Genomic DNA, 20,267 nt, shown 5'->3' on the forward strand with positions numbered 1-20,267 from the left:
ACAATATATACAATTCACAGCAAATCATTCGATTGAAACCACATTTATCTGACGATCTGTGGCGATCTACGATTATTTGATAAAATGATAGACATATATATATATTCAGTTATTTGCTCTTGTAAAGGAAAATCTAAATTTCTCTTTATCCATTTTAATTCGAATTAATTCTACTAACTACTGAAAGACCTGTATATTGGATTAATGTAACGTTTCATTTCCAACTTTTTTCTTTTTCAGTCAATTTACATTATTCAATTGTATTATTTAACTTTATAATTATGCAAGAGAGTTCTTAGAATTTACTTCATGTTTTTCTCCTCGTAATTTCTTCTTCTACCTAACTTTGTACATTTTGAACAAACAAGAATTCTTATAGTACAGTGTTAAACAATTTTTTTCTATTGTGAATATTCTATTTGTATCTCCAACTTGTCTTCGAATACCACTTGTACTTTAATTTTATTTTTTAACAGTATTAAGGTTTCACGATATGAATTAATTCAGATAATTTTAACCATATTTATAGATGTTTTATTTTAGTGGTAAATTGAATCAAAGCACGAGCTTTGATCTCTGTGAACAGCATCTGCTGCATCTCATCCATAAAATACTTCGATATCTAAAAGAGGTGTACGCTACGTTACCAGTAACGCTTGCGTAATTGCTATTAGATATTCTTTTCAGACGCGTACTTATATGTCGGTGTATAAATACGGAAGTTTAATCTTCGTTTAGAATCTTTAAGGAAAAATTTACTTCGTGACATTTCATAACTGCGACATATCAAAAACTGGATCACAAATGAATAAGAATCTTCAGCTCGTTGCACTTGAAAAATTGCATCAAGTTTATCTCTTTCATTCTCTGTTTTCATTGACACATTTTTTACTAGAAAATAATAAAGCTCTTACACAAATTTTCTAAATTACTTTGGATATCGAAATGACAACCCGGATAATAATAATCTAAAAACACTATGTGAAGTAACGTAAATTATTTCAATTATTTCGTTCATACAAGCAAATTAACGTGATCTGAATAACGATCGTGTGTTGTTTATGTATATTTAGCATATACCGTTATTTAATACTGTGAATCTGAGAACATGGAAAATATTATTTCTGTATACTATTATGTTATTTCTGAGATAGTTTATTTAATAATTTAAAAATCTTCCTATTAATGTTTCTAAATGATTAGATTAATTTAAAATATTTTTAAAATCTATCGTATTATGTGTTCCCTACATATAAATGCAAATAAAACAAAAATAATTCTAATATATAAAAGTGGAAACCTTAAAAAGTTAGGACCAAAATTTTCTAAAGATAGGCCCAAAAAATCATTATAATAATGAATCCTCTATTAGACCCAATCTCCATTGTTATGTCCTGTAACGTTTTACAACGTGTTTTACACATTTCTGATATAAAATTAATTTAATGTGTCAAAATTAAGCACAGAAAGATACGCTTCTAGTATCTTATATCTATCTCCGTTTAAGCATATACAAATCTTTCATCAAACTAATTCTCATAAGAACCCTCGTGGCTCCCCTAGTTCCCGACAGTCAGCCCCTTCTTCGTCGGCTATACAAGTTTGGATCCATTTGTAAGCGGGCGATAAAAGAGCAGACTACGCTCCACGTTCGTAGAGCAAACATTGACTATAGCCCGTTAAGCAACATAAACTGAGCTTTGGGGTTAAAGAAAATACGTTCACCGATGAGTTGCTTCTGTTAACGACTTGATAATTGTCTAAACGTTACCGCTACGCAACTTAAATTATCCATCTGAAATTTGCCTCTCTGAAATATTAAAGACGCGTCAACGCGGTTCTTTGGTCTACTACAAACTGTAACGTTTGTTTGAATCGAATATCCTTATGCAATGATAAATAATCTCGTATTTAGTACTTGGTTAATCATTTATATAAGATTTACAACTGTCGATAACAGTAACGAGTATTGCATCGTAGACGAAGTACAGAATGTGTAGAATATAGATCTGTCACCCATTTTTGTGACACACTTCGAGGAATGTAACATAGATTTAGTCAATAATTATAGCATTACATGCAAGGCTAATGAGGTCCGAAGAAATTTTCTTTGTCGTGAAGGAATATACGTATAATGTATACATATTTAATTCTTTAGTATGGCAAGACTTCCATTGTAGCGAAAACGATAGTCGTATCTTATGAGGAACGAAATTTTTAAGTATTTTTGGCAAGGATTGAAAATAGTTACGATACCAACTTAGGTTATTAAAGCAGTTATGTTGAACCTATATTCTGAATAATTCCTGCAAGTTGGCAGAAAATACCAACGAAATTGTATATTTTTCTACAATACGAATAAAACAATAAAGCGGAGTAAGATAACAAATTTGTTGTATAAGCAGAGTATTGAAAAACAATAACGTGTAGTCGACATTAAATACAGAGCGCACTGCATATTTATAATTTTGAATTCTCGGAAATTAAAAGTTTCATACTTGTCGATTCTAGGATCGTTATGTCTAGGATCATTATGTAATAGAATCGATTCATTGATTGAATTTCTAGTAAAATCTTTTGTAAGTGTAAGTACGTGAATCTCTTGAATGGGCGCACTAATCTTGCGAACAAGTCGCTTTGACGGTGTCGAATTAGGGCTATAATATCAATATGCTCGATGATTGTCAAATGAAATCCCAGTAGGTCAGTCGTGATATGCTTGGCGACGACAACTCTCAATTAACGTTGAAATTGTCAACGTTCTTGACAAGTGGATTGTCTACTACAAGGTTGCAGGATTATTGATCTATTTTGTGGTAAAATTGATCACACCCTTGAGATGTCCGGATACCGAGAAATCTCAAATTTCAACTAAATTACAGAAATATCTGATATTTCTGAAATATATTTTCTACTAACTTGACGCTGGTTAAATATTCCAGATTGAAAATAGTTATTCTTCTGCATGATCTATCATGAAAAGCTTTCTTTCATCTTCTACGAAACGAAAATATTTCAAATCTCTTATGACGGAGTAAATACATAGTGGTATATTGGAGTTTCAGAAATGAGATCCTTTGAAGCTTTAAACTACCCAGAGGTTCAACAGGCAAAAAATGCATGGAAACGATTACTGAAATTATATTCCTCGATAACTTTCTGTTTGAGTAGATATTTTGAATGAAAATTATTCACACTGTTTAAAAAAATGTACACGAATAATACTGTAATAAAATTCTTATTTATTTCCAAAATAACCACTGCATGGTTAACGAAATTGTCTATTATGACGTTTAAATATTTCAAAAGGATCTGTCAAAAGTTTCTCGTTAATAAAGATAAATATTCGTAACCAAATAAAGACTAATTTAATTCTATACACTTCGAAATAAAAAGCTACGTCGGAAATAGAATTTTCTCTTGCATATACAGGGTGGTTGGTAACTGGTGGTATAAGCGTAAAGGGGGTGATTCTACGCGAAAAAGGAAGTCGAAAATATAGAATAAAAATTTTTCGTTTGAGGCTTTGTTTTCGAGAAAATCGACTTTGAATTTTCGCTCGGGACGCGTGCGGTACGTTATAACGGATCTCACTGTAGATCGTTGTCTCGATGGAAAAATTAAAAAAAAAATTTTTTTTTCATTTTTATTCTATATTTTCGACTTCTTTTTTCGCGTAGAACCACCCCCTTTCCGCTTGTACCGACAGTTACCAACCACCCTGTATACTAAGCCACCTTTTCTATAAAATAACTTTAAATGTTGTACACGGAAGTATAGTAAAATAAAGTACTGCCTACATCGAGGAAAGGAAATAAATAGTTTCTACTAATCGTATCATATCTTACATCATGGTATCTTGTCTCGATACTCTTATCATAATATTACATACTCCATCTCCAGCAATTTCTTAGCGAATACACCGTCGCACCTCGCATTATATTACGCACACTCGCATAAAAACACATTCTTAATGAAATACGAAAATACTTAATATAAGAATGAATTATTATTATTGTAGTTTGACGAAACAGTCGTAATCGTATAGTAATATGTATTCTGAAATCTCAATTAAATTCAAGAGATTTATATCGTACTTTCAATACGAGCAACTATTCTACATGCAGGAAAGAAGAAAAACAGCAACTGCTAATCGTATCTTATATCACGGTATCCCGTCTCAATAGAACATGGCCTATCTTTAGCCCAACTTCTTAACCAGCACACCGTCTAAAACTTCTCATCGCAGTAGGAACGCTATCAAATCTCCTAACCCCGATTATTACGATCATAGAGGAGACTAAGTAAACGGTACCGCCCGTGCAAGACGATCCCGTTTCGAATTCACACTCGCTTCCACATTGGTAAGTGGCCCTGTAGACATTAGCTTTCGCGCTTCGGGATTTTGTCGGAGCAAGAAGGGCGTGGCTCCTAATTGAAAGGGGATTAATTAACGCGCGTAGACGGTAAGAAAACCTCTCGTTGTTCGAAAGTCACGAATGCTTCCCTCCGCCCCGCGGGATTTTCTCTCGAATTATGCACACGGGGTTTCTCATCCTGAGCTCGTATTTCCTTGAAAAACGCGTGGGAACACAGCTACCGTTGTGCCAGTGAAGGTGAACAAGAGAAAGAGAGAGGCGAACCGGTTGCATGGAAAAATAGGAGATGGATGGAATTTTGATAACGTCAGAAGAGAACATGTTTTACCGCAACAACCGCGATATTTCCTCTCGCAGTTATACCTAGCCAAGAGAAAGAATCGACCATGCTACTCTTAGGCTAGCACATTGCCTCAGAACGATTTAAAGAGGTATTCTACCGTGAACCTTTAAGGAAATTGATTTTTTGGGAGCGCGGGGAGGAGGGCTTTTTTTAAAGGGCATGTGATTTTAAGAGTACACGTATAAAATTCTATGTATGGGTTAAAATCATTATTATATTGTCAAGTATATTGGAAAAGTTCTGAAATTTCTTCCCCTCTTTGCATTTTAAGGTTAATTTAGAATCTTATATTATTACGTTAAGGAACAGATATTTCTAACAATTTTCCATAGATAGAGTAAAAATAAAGCTTTAATTCACTGGAACATACAAGAAAGGATTTAATTTAAACAATAAAGAAAAGAAATGTAGAAGAGAAGTAAAGAAATGTGATTTTCATTATAGAAGAATGAGTTAATGAAGATGAGAACTGTATTCTCAATTAATTTTCTACCAGAAGCACAAAAAGTACGATTAAATCAGCGGTTGCATTTCAACTTGATTACATGTAGTAATGGCTAACACAAAACATAATTAATTCCCTAACATACTACTGACATGTGTGCAAAACGTTACTAATGTAATTATACTTCCACTAGCATATTTTACATTTTTCTGTAAATCAATATGTGTGTAATGTTGCTTGTTTTACGACGTGCAGCATGATAGTATCTAATATCACACAAATACAAAAATGAAATAAATATTTTCGAAATCGTATAACAATACATTCATCGGGAATGGCTAGAAAATTGTACTAAATTAAAAATTGTAATAATCTCTTTATTTTTATAGCGGCATTGAATTACAGTATTAGCAATTACTACTTCGATAATATCATAGTTATTCATAGCTTTCATATTACAACCATCGATTCAAAAATGATCCCATCACTGCGCGAAAATGTAAAAAATTTTCAAAACCTATTCAGATCAACGTATTAATCATCAGAAAATACAAAGACATTGTTCTCCTCTATTTTTCACGCAAATCATCTATTCATGGCCAAAACGCTGAAAATTAATAGCACGGGTGCGCTATATACTATTGATATAATGTGTTCGTTATCTCTTCGCTGTAAACCCTTGCACAACACTGTGAATTCAAACAGAAAATGTTGAAACACACGAAGCGTGCGCGTCGAGAAGTTCTCAGCTTAGAATTTCCTCTGTCAGAGATCTGGAGCGGATCATTTCTCTTGCCGAAATTCAGCGGCGCAAATGGCTAAGAATCATAGTGATGCAAGTCAATTCGTCGCTATTCTTCAAAAAATAATGTTCTACGTTTATGGTTATAAAAAATTCACTATATTTTTCAGATCATGAGAATGTATTTATACGTTTGACTTACAAGTCAACTTTTACGGGCTTATTTTATCAATAAACTTTCCGCAAGTAATTATCATTTTTTTCCACGTTTCAATTTATGGAGTTGACCAAACTGTCTAGTTTCAGAACAACTCAAATGTCGACGTGCACGGTTGTTTCTAACGACGAAACGCGTGTGCACCAGTAGAGTTCACGCGATACGTGTTTCGTCCGAAATTCGCTAAAGTATCCCAATAAAAAGTACTGTGAACCGCGTGGCAGGTTATATCGCGAAAATATCACGTCATACTTTTGCCGCAACTGCGACCCGTAGTTTCTGAACTATCCTGACATTCGGATGGTCTGACGGTAGTCGCGTTTGCTAGAACAGGTCACAAGCCTGGCCAATAAACCGCAGACTCCAAGTTTTCGTTTACGGGAGCATTTTTACAAGCGAGACAATCATTACGCATGTAGGCGGACTCATAATGCGGCGAAATGCTACGAGTATGCGGAAAGTGAGGTAATATCCAACCACGGTCGAACCTGGACGGTTGCTCCTGACACGGTTAAAATATATTCTCTTTCGCGGTTCTAAAAACTGTTCGCTATACAGAAAACTAGCGAATGGATATCTTCGATAAAAAGAGTAAACACCACTGTCTGATAAATATACTAAACGAGTGAGGTTTGCGCCCCTCGTGTTTTAAACGAGATAGGGAACGCTGATGTAGAGACACAAACGGTACAATAAAAACTATTTCGACATAGCTAGAGTTTTTCTAACAAAGAAGAGTGGCGATATTTTTTGAAATATCTACAATTTCTTAAGTTTCTCTACAAAGATTATCTTGTTATAGGTGCTGTCTTCCGATAAAGGGGAAGAGAAAGAGGGAATACTCTTTGAAACGATAAAAATTTCTTATACATGCATGGAAAGACTATTTCGTTATAAGTAGTGTTTTTTGATGGCAGAAAATACAGCGGAGAATATTTTTTGAAGTATGTATGTATTTGAAGTTTTTAAATTTTCAGGAAAATTATCTTTTTAGGTGCACGTTTGAAATCCTTATGGAAGAAATATGAGAACGTAACGAGAGAAAGTTTTTAATTAGTACTAAACTGAGAAGTGTTCGGGAAAGTTGGTTTTAGTATAAATAGTTGTTGAAGATTGTGAAACTAGTAAAATGTTATATATGTTGTGAAAGTCAAAATGAATAGGAGATGACGTGCGGTGAATGTAAAAGATTCATTATACTGTATACTCTTGTACGACTTTTAACAATTATCAATCGGACAATATCTTGAATGATCTTAAAACCACCGAATGAGATACTTGATAACAATATACTACATTATTTGATCTGAATGAATATCAAGCTATACAGTAGTTAAATGACAAATGGATTATACAATAATTATGAATAATATATGATATAATAAGCTATATAAACACGTTTCAAATGTAATTATGACGTGATGGACATTGTACGAAAACATATTGTTTCTCATAATAAATGTTAATAGAATAGAGAGCACACTACACTAAATGCAACCAAAAACAGCTAATAATTCCGAAATATTATAATAGTGGAACGCAGTGGTTCAAAGCAAATAGAATATTCTACGGATAAAACAAAGATCCGATTATATAGTTAATGAAGCCATTTAGAATTTAATTGTATCAGAATTATAGAACGTAAATTATTATTCTTTATACGAATATATGTATATTATATAATCGTCTGGATGTACTTGTGGATGTACTCTGGATGTACAAGATGTGTTTGTCAATTATTTTAATACTTTTCATTTGTGTTAGTTTTCAAATTCCTGTCACATAATCATCATTTCTTCCATAAATTAGGAATCAAAGTTACGTAACCAAAAATTTTGTCATTCCATAAAGTAGGAAACAAGCTTCTACTAATTTTTTAATGAAAGGGTACGAGTTCGGTAAATTTTTATTAAATCATTACAATGTTAGAAAGTGAAGAAAGTCTTTAATACCACTTCTGTTCTAAACTCATTATTTTTAAATTATTGATGCTCCAAACGGTTGTTAGATTTGAAAAGATTAGATGTATGGTGGGTTCCAGCTAAAATTGTTCATTTCTTCGAATATCTACCATGCCCAATTACAGTGCGTTGGTAAAAGGTTTTGAAGAAAGCAGTGAACCGCAAATGCATTTCGTGATTTTGACTTCTGACGAGACTCAGCCTGGTCTTCAACATCTCCCGCCATAAAAGAAACGAGAAAACTTTCTTGCTTACCTAGTCCATCCAAATAAATGCGAATATTAATTTTTTAATGTTTCCTATTTCTACCACGAGTATATTTCGAAACACAACACACGTGAAAAGCTAAATACAGAAATCATTTGAAATCAATCGAGTACTACGTGACAAAAACGACCAATACCTTCAAATCTAAAATTTGTTTATCTTGTCGAGAATAATGCAACTCAATTCACAACATCGAATCGATGTTATAAACATAACTTATTGTCGAATGAAAAGTAACCGGTTCTATAAAAATCATTACCACCAATACCAATTGAGCATCGACAATTGATGACTTAATTAGATATAATTCTCCTCCAATATAGTTACAAATACACTTACATTTATATAATATAACGAACATTCTGTTTAACAAAATCGAAAATTTATAACGAGCCGAAATTAAAAATGCTAAAATATTCGTTTACTGTCCCGGTCGTCTTTGTTACGAGACCTTCAATTATCATTTCTATTTCCATCCAAAAGGAAACACCGACTATCTATCTCAATGACACGACGCACTTTCCGAATGAAGGATCAGAAGAAAGGGTGATCATAGACGATCCCATACAAAGCCCTCGATGCGATTTCCTGTTCGAGATTCTAATGATAATAATCTCTCACTGTTGGCTAGGAATGTCGTGTCGTATCAGCGTGCACGCTCATACACGTCAAATCGTTTATTATCGCATTCGCGCCAGTTGGACATTCGTGTATATTATTAAACCATCTTCACTCTCGATGTACGGCGCACCGTCTCTTTACGTTCACGGACGTTTCTAAAATTACGCGGCAATCTCCCCTTTACTTCGTTTTCCGAGTCTTCTCTTTACGGTCCTCTCGTATCCACTTGCTAGCATTCCGCCGCGTGTTCGCACGTGCGTTTTCATTTGAAACATCCGTGGAAACCCCGCTAAATACCTCTAGCACGCGGATTCTAAAAGCGTAGATCAAAAGCGACACAGTTACGCATATTATTTTGCGATAAATCCTTTCATGGATGTCAACGTGTAATTTTGACAACTGTATTAAATGATAGCGGCAAAGTCAGTTTATTTGCATCTACGTGTGCTGGTGTATTTATCGAACGAGGTTATGTTCGACGATGCTGCGTGCCGAACGATATTGAAAGATTTATTTCGGACACCGTGCTGCTCACTCTGCAGATATAAATTTAAATTTACCAGCCTTTTTTATTCCTTGTCGGTATAATTTTAACGTATCCAAGCGCGGATAACAGGATTTTTATGGATTCATGGGAAATTTAGATATACAGAAATGTCTAAAATATCTAAAGTAAACAATTCGTTATAATATTTCGAATGAGCGAAAAAAATCTCTACGATTCCATCTCTTTGGTTATATACAGAAAATATAAAATTACATAAATATCCGCAGCCTAGTGATTATTTTGTATCGTAAATGTATATTATACAAAGTCTTTATAAAAAGTGATGTTATAACGTTTATCTTTAATTTCGTAAAAAATGATTATTCATAAATTGTTAGCTTTTTGCTACATACAATTTCTTTTTAACCCTTCATATGCAATTTCTTTATTATATACAAAAATTAATGAAATTTGTACGAGGCTATGAAATGCTACAAAATTTCGATTATTCTCGTTTCCAATTAATTCAACTAATAAAGAAATTTTAAGGACACAAAATAAAATTCGATTTCATGTAACACATTTAAGGCTACAAAGGGGTAGATATATGTAGATGCAAGTACGCATTTATCATATCACGTTGAATAAACATTTCTCTACTCACAAACATTTTGCAATCAATACAAACGGCAACGTAAAATGAAAATATTGAAACCTGCAATAAACGAAACTTGTAATTACGTATACAGTTGCTCTTTCACTGTAAAGAGTATTCTTAAAATAATACATTCCAAATGTATACACATCAACGTACATTTATACAAATACTAAACATGCTTTTAATAAAACATACAAATATTTGATAGAAAAATCAATTATTATTATTATAGTTCGATAGAACTATTTCCAGACCAGAAAACTGATTCATGAAAAGAAAAAATCGAAATAAATGTCGATTAAATTACAGAACATTCATATGATATTTAAAGACAACGTTTTCTATTAAATTCGAGGAAGTTATTTTGTACTGTTTATACGGACAATTGAAAAGGTCGATTTATTAGAAAATTATAGTTTTTTACCAGTTTGCGTTAATATTGTTCATAATACGTATCTACAGGTATCTTTATAGTAAAAATTTAATTTCAATTAACCTTCCTATAATTTACTGTATGTACATACAAACGTATCTGAATCAGCAAAATCTACGTTGCTTTATTCTTTATTAAGTGAAGTGCTATATTATACAAAAACTATACATTAAACTATTAATAAATTTTTTATTTCCATGTAAAGATTTCATCACAGTCACAAAATATGTTTATACTTTTAATAATATTTAACGTTTTCAAGTGTGCATTAAGTTAATTACTCAAAACCTTGTATTTTTATATCCCTATATCCCTATATATACCCATAAAAATAAGATACGAAAGATAATTATGCTTAACTCCATTTAATAGAACGAAAAGAAACAACGCCAAATGTCGCCGATTTATAACACAATTTTCCTTTCAGAAAACTTTCCATTTGCTTCTCTGCGTTAACCAAACAATTACGTCCGGAAGTAGCGAGTACGTTCTTAATAGAACGTCGTAATTCACAGCAAGAATACCTCGCCCATCTAATTGCTTCGCCAACCATCCTGAATCACCTTACACTGGTATAAAGATTCGATCGTGCCCTAAATGTCTCATCCAGTAAAGATTCGATGGATCGAAGTCATTCTCCTGCCACTAACTTTCGGTTAGGTTTCTGTTTCCCACCCTCGCTTTCTCATCGTTACGCGGCTATTCCCACTCCTATATATCCTTATACAATATATCTAAAGATTATTATAGTACATTGCATACCTTACACATGTGAAGCCTACAGGTAAAGAATAGGATAATTTCGTATTCTCCGTAAGAAAACAGTTTTAAAATTCAGTACGATGTCAGATCAATGTCATACTAACAAAATTGTCTTTTTATTTCGTTCTGCAGTTAAACGTGTGTTTCATTTCATCAAATTAAAAATTTTAAGAATATTGCTCATCATAATATTCATATATTGAAGAGTAATTTACAACTTCTTCATTTCCACTTGCAATTATGTCACATAAAAATTCTTCTATTTAATTATAAAGTAGGGCGTTTTTCTTATTCGCATAGTGATAACATTAATGGATCTTAAAAAGTTTTCTTGTAACAAAATAAAAGAATAATTATACAATTTTTTAAGTTTCATCACTTTTGTATCCAAGCTGCGATATTTTCCTTCTGTGATCTTCGTTTACGTTTTAGACAAAAGAACAAGGCGAAGATAGAGTGTGTGAAGCGTGAATGTAACTACGCACGATAGAAGTTCTCGCGATATCGTGGTCCTTGCCGTGGTCGCTATGCAGGCCGTGGTGACGCGCAGTTGCGCCGCAATGGAAATTCAAGAAAGCTGGCGAGTTCATTCAAGGCACGGCTGTTTTTTCCTCTTTCTTTGCCCCGGAGAAGTCCGCGAACCGTAAGATGCATTCAGCGTATCCCGCGGGGACTTTCCCTAGCTAATGCGAGATGAAATTACAGCCCCCCGGGGTTCCGGTCGACAGTCACGCCGTCTACTCGAAAGACACTGGCCTAACCTCTCCTCTCTATCTTTGCCAGCTTCTCTTTCAACTCTTTCTCTACCTTCGCTTTCTTCGTCCTCCCGTGATCCTCCATCCTTTCGGGTGCTCATACATACGAAGAGAGGCATTCGTTTCAACTCGTTTGGTCGCTGCTCCGAGCGAACGTTTACCCTTATAAAAAGCGTGCCCTTAATCTTCAACGGAAGCCAACCCTTGACTCTGAACAGAGTTTCAAAGAGGAGTTTTCTAGTTATTGGAGAATATTCTCCCGCTTTAACGAGATAACTTGTACTATTACGATCAAAGATTGACAGTACATGATACACCGTGGTCTTTGGAACCACTTAATCGCTCTTGCTCCTCTGACGAAAACAAAAAATTCGAATTCACAAGCATTCAAGAACGTTTCCTCGAAAATAGGTACACACCTATGTAATGAAATTTAAAAATTAACAAATAGTAAATTAACCAGTCTGACTCATAACGAGACACATGATATCTTCTCATTCCTCAGTCATTATATTGAAGACTAATGGTGTTTCATAATATAAAACAAATTTGACTGTTCCGCACAAAATTCAAGATTGAATTTAAAGATGTTGGATACCGTATAATTTATACTATGCAATGTCATATGCCTGATATATTTTATGATCAATCATATGCAGCGCGTCCTTTGCTGCTTCTCCAACGATGTATCCTACGCATAGCGCGAAAATGTTTCATTCAAACATGTCGAATGAACGAATCAATTATCGACCTCGAGTTTCATCGAACTTGAACCAATGAAGAATCGATTAACAGAATAATTTGTACGTTATACGTGTCGCTGTTAGTGTTTTATATAGGAGAAACGTATTCGATATTCTTAACTATATGGTACAGCAGTATAGCAAAGTGTTTCCGATTTCTACGGCACGAAGCAATTCTCGAAGGTTTCCAACAAACGCAGCCGATTCTATATGTGTGTAACCTTATTCTTATTCGTGGAAACGTAAAGCGGAGTTTAAAAAATATTAATAGCATTCTAAAAGTTTGTAACTGGAAAAACGAATGGATTATTAATGATACGGAGAACGTGGACTTATTGCTCCTTTATGTAGCTTTATATCCGTGAGAGTGAAAAAAGCCTGGCTATTATTCGACGTCATTTACATTAATTCAAGCTAAAACTCCTTTCTTCGACGCGGCATCGTGCAAAGAACAATCAAATGTAATTGACGGTACGTTAATTACAAAAGTACACTCATACAGGAACAGCTAACGATCTTCAGAAATTCGCTTAGCAACAAAAACAGAACGACGATGAATAAATTATAAACATCAAAGAAATTATGTATACAGTTTTTGCACCAGCTGGCATTCAAACAAAGCTCGTCAAATGAGAATATGCAACGTGACGTGAACAGGCAGCGTAATTTACAAAGACATGGTTACCTCCAATTAAAATCCAGCTGTTTGTAGTTAAAGATAAACGATATCGTAACAATAACGTTAACGTGTCCAGTTTGGTAAAACTGACAATATTTGATGCTAGAAATGATGAAACTTCTTCAATCAATTGTACAATATTACACGTTACCAATAATACAAATTCATTAGTATAGCGATGGAACGAACTGTATTTTAATTCAGAAGGTGGTAATTGTATATGAAACAATGAATAGAAAATGTAGAATAATATTTTCTCGGTTTCTCGTTTTCGGTCGATGTTGCAAATTTACTGAGCATAACCTATATACAGACGTAATACGTAGAATACGATTACGTCAAAAAATCAGGAAAGATAATTTCAATTAACTTTACATGGATCACAAATATCCAGTGGAAAACGTTTCTTTTATTATTTGTCTTTCATCGTATAATACGATGAATAGATACGATATTCCATGAATTGTTAATGTCGATTTAATTGGAGACGAAATTTCCAATAAGAAGATATTACTTTTTATTTTCAGCCACTCTTTCATGTGAATTAATTCAGGGATCATAATGACTCTTTGATAAAATAATAAAATTACCACCCCTGATCGAAGAATTAATAATTCTTCATTTCAAAGATGAGTTAATATAATGAATGAAATTTTACAATTCACAGAACTGTACCTAGGTATTAGTATTAATAGATCCCCTTACGTGATTGTAATAAAATGGATAATAAAATAACATTCGATAAGAAAATTTTAGAAGTTTTACAAAATACAAAGTCAGCTGATTATCCCATCCTACGTAAACATTATGAAGACTTTGTATAATAGAAATTTATAATCTTGTCGTTTGCCAATTCATTAATATTATCTATCGGTAAACAATTATATAAGAAAGCTAATTGTAGTAATTATAAGTAACTAATTATAACAGCCTCGTGTCATCACTATGTAATTCCGACATCGATTTCGCTCTTACAGCCATCAGCTGTGAAGCAAGTTGCCAGAGAATACAATCGAGTATATACTTTTACTTGCGATCGCTAGACCAAACTCATCTATCACACCAGTAAAGTTGCCGGCGACCACTTTGACGTTTCTCGTACTCGTGGATTAACTCGTGTCATTTTCTCAAGATCGGTAAGGCAGTCCTCGATTATTACCGAAACTGATAGCGGGTTCGCTTGGCTAATACGCGCGTCGAGGAGTTTCAAGCAGCGTCGGCAGTAAAGAGAGTTGCCCGCTTCAGTTAAGTCACTCTGTAAAGTTTCCGCGAGAGAGGTACAGCCATGGCCCGTTAATGTGTCGTAAATCGTTGCTTTCGCTCCGTGCACAAGTCAACCACAGAGATTACACTCGACCAAGGCAGTCAAAAGTGATTCTCTCTCTCTCTCTCTCTTTCTCTCTTGGTTCAGCTTAGTCAAGTATCCGGTCTTAACAATGTACAAGGCTGAGCGTGGATTCTCCTAGTCTCGAGTATCCGTACCGTGAAAAGGTAGCTTTAGCTCGTTTAACAGCGATGGGACGAGCGAGACTTCCAGAAGGAGGCGACTGCAACCGTTGCAAATAGTCGAAAAAGCAAGGCCCCGGAATCAAATGAGTTTACACAACGACGATGACGACAACGAATTTTCGTGAGTGTAATCAAGCTAGGGATCGAGAAACACGGTGAAAAGGGAATTGCCACACGGGCTAAGGGATAACCTTCTTCTCTGCGATTTGAATTTCCGCCCAAAGGCAAACGAGCCAACACCCCAAATGAGCGCACGGCTCCTAGGGATCATTGGTCGTACGTCGATAGAGAAAACTCGATAAATGCCGACGCAATAGTTTCTTAATTACAAAGAGACTCGTTAAGGTTTGTCCATTAGATAGGATATTTCGCTTTCGGGATAGAATGGGCAAAGAAGAGAGGAAGATAGAGGCCAGTGCACCGAGATATCGAGCCACGACAAAGAGCACCGCTACGCGTAGAAATCGTTCCAAAGAGAAATGAAATCGATTTGCATTTCCAAAGAACTCTGATTGTATGGAGCACCGGAATTTCCTTTGCCAATTTCGAAATCATTACTCGGTCGTTGCAGGCTATTCGTACGAAATCATCGAGCAATTTCACGTTACGGATATAATCGTAGTTCACATATGTATATATACAGTACGTATGTCGAATGGAATATCATCTGAAATAGAAAAATGAAGAATAATTGCGAACGCGGTAGACTGCACCAGCGTATTACCGCAACAAAGTTCGTGGACCAATGTGACTTGGTATCTCTTCTAGCTTCTTCTTCGTACGATTCGCACGGGAGAAGGGCCACTAGAGGGTTCTTCGACGCTCTTTGTCCTTCGATGCAAATAAACGTACATCTCCTTCACAATTTCACCTCGATACCTATATCTCGACGATAGAAAGCACAAGATCCACGCGTTCTCCCTTGGAGAACAATTTCAGTAAATCAGCTGGGACAATAACGAAAAGGTACAAAGCCACGATCCTTTCAACATTGTTCCTTGTAACTCCTTTGCACACTTGGTTTCAGAAGCAAAAAATATTTCTTTGCTTAACGGAGCTTCGCGAGCTCAGCGTATTTCCTTTTGTCTCCTCGCCTCGCGCTTCCGGCGTAACGATGAAAAAAGGATTCCCGCGACAGCACAAACAAAATAGTGTCAACAGTCGTCGTAAGACATATTTTCCCCGCCATTTTATTCTCTCGCTTTGCTCAGTCACGTTCCTTTTTTTGGAACCACCAGCTGACCAAGGGTACGGAAGAAACGACGACGCCCCCGTCGCGTTGGCGAGATGCCGGACAACGTGCTAAGAAAAAAAGTAACGGCACCGTGTCACACGACAATGTTTCATCCGGCACGAGAGGGAGAGAGCCGATGATCCTTGTCATTTTGTCACATTAGACGCGATTACTCGCGTCCCACGCGCCAACACACACTCAAACACGCATCGTGTTTCACATATGTATTTTCTACTTCCGTATGTTTATCCAAATACGAATGAAACGCGATGGCGACTCGCGACAGCTTACCTGATATCACGAAGAAAGCGAATGCTGCTTTTAGCCACAGGTGGCGAGTCATCTCGAATCCGCGGATAACCCCTCTTTTTTTTGTCTCGATCACTAGTCTTTTTGTTCACACTAGCACACCACTCGCGTATTTATGTTTCCGTTACGTTGATTACGAAAACATGGAAAGTGTGGAGAATCTTTGGCAACGCATCAATGTACGTTATAAACTGACAATTGATTTATAGCGGTCTCATGAGATAGTCATGGTACACAAAGTGGACGGTGAACGCCACCGTTTTTGCCCGAACGAAACCCGTCACTACACGTTGTCTCCGAAACGAAACGTCAAACTCACCGTGCGCAGCGTGCGGTAGCGACTGATCGCAAAACTACGCTGCCGGAGGATCGCGGCGGTGGCGACAGCGGCGATTCGAATCGCCGTGAACCGCGAGACGGAGGGACGTTTAATTTTTCCTTCACGTGGCCGCGACACGCGAGATCCAAACTCTTTCTCGCAGCAGTGTAACGCGCGAACAGAAAATACGATCGATGCCGTATCGGTCGGCGAACGTTATCGATCACCGTTTGCGGAGCAACGCCACGAGCACCAGAAGAGATTTTAAGCACTGTTGACAGGGTAATTGCACGTATATCTGCACTGGATTGCGACAGACGAGACTGAGCGTCGCCGCGCGAAGCTGTTCCGCCGCGAGCCGCGCGTGCGCAGACCGCCCTTCTATCCCCACCACTGTGCTTCGCCTGAACCATCCGAAAGATCGCGCGTCTCTTTCGCTCTGTGCCGTTTCTCGCTCGTGCTCGTTCGACGAAGACCATCGCCACTCGCCCTCTCTACACGCACACGATCAACGGGTCGCGCCGTGATCTTATTCCACACCTCCTTTCGGGGTGAGACGAAAACGCGAACACAGAGAGGGAGAAAGAGAATCCAAGCCCTCTGGATTCAATTTGCCGACCGAAACTTTTTGTTGAATAAGGTTTGTTACGTATCATCATTCAGTCGCATTAGGGCCATTGTCGAGCCACGGCTTCCTCCTCTTGATCTAACTAAAGACGTTATACTATATTTTCTAGCGCCTGTAACGTCTCCGTCGACGGCCGGCCGAGGCGACGTTGAATGCTATCCGGCAAACCGCAAACGTACTCTACCCACAAGCTACGATATCCCACTGACGCGCATTACACTCTTGTCCGTCTCGCATCGGTCGAGCTGTCCGCAGGCGCCAGGGTGTCGAACTGTGTAACAACATATGTATACTGATCCCTCGCTCGAAGGCACATCGACAACGCAATTCACGGAGTCTCGTTGGAAGTTCGAGAGGAGGATGTGAACGTCGACCTACGACAGTTAGGAAATCTAAGTGCTCGATGAGTAACGGATTCACGGCTCCCTGTATCCTGTCTGTTCAGCGATTACGTTTATGCACGATTTACGCATCGCGAAATTTATGACCGAATAAACTAACCGTGCCGGATTTTCGTGGCTATCTAGCCACTCTACTTGAAAATCCTGCCGGACAGAATTCCAGATTTTTCCAGGGATATTGTTAGAAGCACATCTGACTCGCTTTGTAATGTAAATTCTATATTGCGAAATCACAAAGAAAGATATTTGAATTACGTAGTTCGAATTGTAATTAATTCGTATTAAAATGGAAATAACGCAGGACATATATGTTATTGAATATTATCATAGTGAAGAAAATAGTCTATTAAATATCGTTAATTGAAAAGTAATATAAAGGCGAGCTATCGAATTTGGATTATCATATAGGTTGGAATAGCATAAGTTGATATACGTACGTATGTATATAAACTATTTTCATATGATGGGTACGTCATATGGTAGGTATGATACGTACGTGTAATATAAGTGTAATAATAAACATATCTGTTTTTACGAATCATATGCACTAAATGCTAGTGTATTTCGCATCCAGTATATCTCTGCTACTTATTCTAAGCTATATTTCAGAACGTTTGATAAATATTACCTATAAAATTCTCTAAACCAAGAAGATAAGAAGCTTCTAAACCAGCAAGATAGCCCACTTCTCACAATTATTACGCCGAAAGATCTAACAAACGATCTTACAAAGTAGGTGCGCATATCTTGTTCTCGAAATGCTCGAATTTTCAGAAAACAATTTACCGCTTAAATACGCACGCATTCATTAGGAATATCGCAAAAAGGCCAGCAAAGCGCAGCTTTTACGAGGGCACATCCGCGATTCCAATTTATCTTTTCCTGACCCGTTCTTTCGCTCAGCCTTTGTCGCCTTTCTTTCTTTCGTTCTCCGCCTTTTCCTTTTTCATGTCTCGTGAATCTTGACCCCGGAAGTGCCTAGAAGCGAAAAGGGGATCGGGGAGAAGCGCGCAAAAGGCAGCAAGACGCCGGTGAAATATTACGAAGACATCATTCGTTACCGCTGCGTCGTTTATCCGTATCGTCGTTCCACCTCGAACGTATAAAACTACCTTCCATCCTCATTCACAGTGGTTCACGTCTGAATCTCTGTCTACGCTACCGCTACGGTATTCGGAAGATCGCACTTTAATAGGACAACTCGGACCAAAAGGGCGAAAACTGTATTCCTTTTCTTGCGCAGAACACGGGAACACGGCATTAGTTTCAGGAAGACAGGAAGCAAGCACGTCTGAATTATCGCACGTTACTTATTTCCTCTTTCCACGTGTCGTCCTTTGTACGAGAGCGGCGCGCGGTTACATGTACACCCTCGATAGTAAGTATTTAGGCATTTACAAAATAAATCTGGGAAATGATTGCGGGATTATTAAAATCTTTAAGAATTCGTTCATACATATTAGGATATTTACAAGAAAGGTGATAAATCTCAGGAATTATATGGAAATTACTAAAGGCTTTAAGAATTATGATCCAGTTTGAAACGAACGTAAAAATGAATAGAAATTGAAGACTTTTAACCAATTCTGACACTCGTATTATTGAGTTTTCCATCATATTTGTTCTTACTCCAATTTTTAATTCAGGGTTTCGATGCCTTTCTTTGAATTTCGTATCAAATGTATATAACATTCTTCACGCAGTTTAGGTTAAAGGATGAGGTTAAAGAAATTCATCGTGTTCCTCTTGCGATAGTCTTTACAAACTGTTGGATCGTTATCTTGTACGAATGTAAAATCGCGATGGCCATATGTAATACACAGAATGTATTTTAGTATCCTAAGACTTATGGATGGGGCTGTACATACACCCACGTGGAACGTCTAGCAACCTGGAGAAAAATATGCACGATACCTACGACGGTGGTATGTATACTCTCAAAAACGTGTAACTTATGTGAACGCCTGCGAGCGCAAGCGTGAACCATCGAGAAGTATCGAGAGTCGGGAACGGACTTGAGCAAAAAGAGGGTAATATGTAAAAAGCCGTAGTGGATCGTCTCGCCAGAAGCATTGAACGACGCACCGTTACGCACTTCAGCGGCCGTCCAATTTTTCTCTTTCTACCCTTCATCCCTCTTCTCCGTGTTTCTTTCTTTTGGTCTTCGTATTTTAGTCTACTCTAAGATACATGACTGTATCCATTATGTATTCATCCATATATTCATTAGATATCCATCATGCTTTAGTGGAAATTATAATTTGTCGTGGTATGTAACGAAAGCGAATAAAGAAACAGGATTAATGTACAGAGAGTCAAGAGGAAGGTATTCGAGGAGTTAGAAATCATAATATTTAGTTCGGATAGAGAAAAGA

The 20,267-nt window shown here is 36.6% G+C and overlaps 1 protein-coding gene across 3 annotated transcripts in view; it reads right to left on the reverse strand.

Moving 5' to 3' along the window:
- LOC126865899 (uncharacterized) overlaps nucleotides 1-17,169 on the reverse strand; it is a 210,428-nt gene extending 193,259 nt beyond the window's left edge. For 2 of the 3 annotated variants that reach the window (XR_007689720.1, XM_050618851.1), the window contains exon 1: nucleotides 16,527-17,165. Coding sequence is in view for 2 of the 3 variants with exons in the window: in XM_050618851.1 (XP_050474808.1) it covers nucleotides 16,527-16,578 (52 nt within the window). In the remaining variant the exon portion in view is untranslated. Of the gene's footprint in view, nucleotides 1-16,526 lie in introns of all 3 variants that reach the window. The other variant, XM_050618850.1, reaches the window with a different exon arrangement.
- Nucleotides 17,170-20,267: the final 3,098 nt, after the last annotated feature.

This window comes from Bombus huntii, chromosome 5 (assembly GCF_024542735.1).
Source record: "Bombus huntii isolate Logan2020A chromosome 5, iyBomHunt1.1, whole genome shotgun sequence".
Classification (NCBI taxonomy): Eukaryota; Metazoa; Arthropoda; class Insecta; order Hymenoptera; family Apidae; genus Bombus; species Bombus huntii.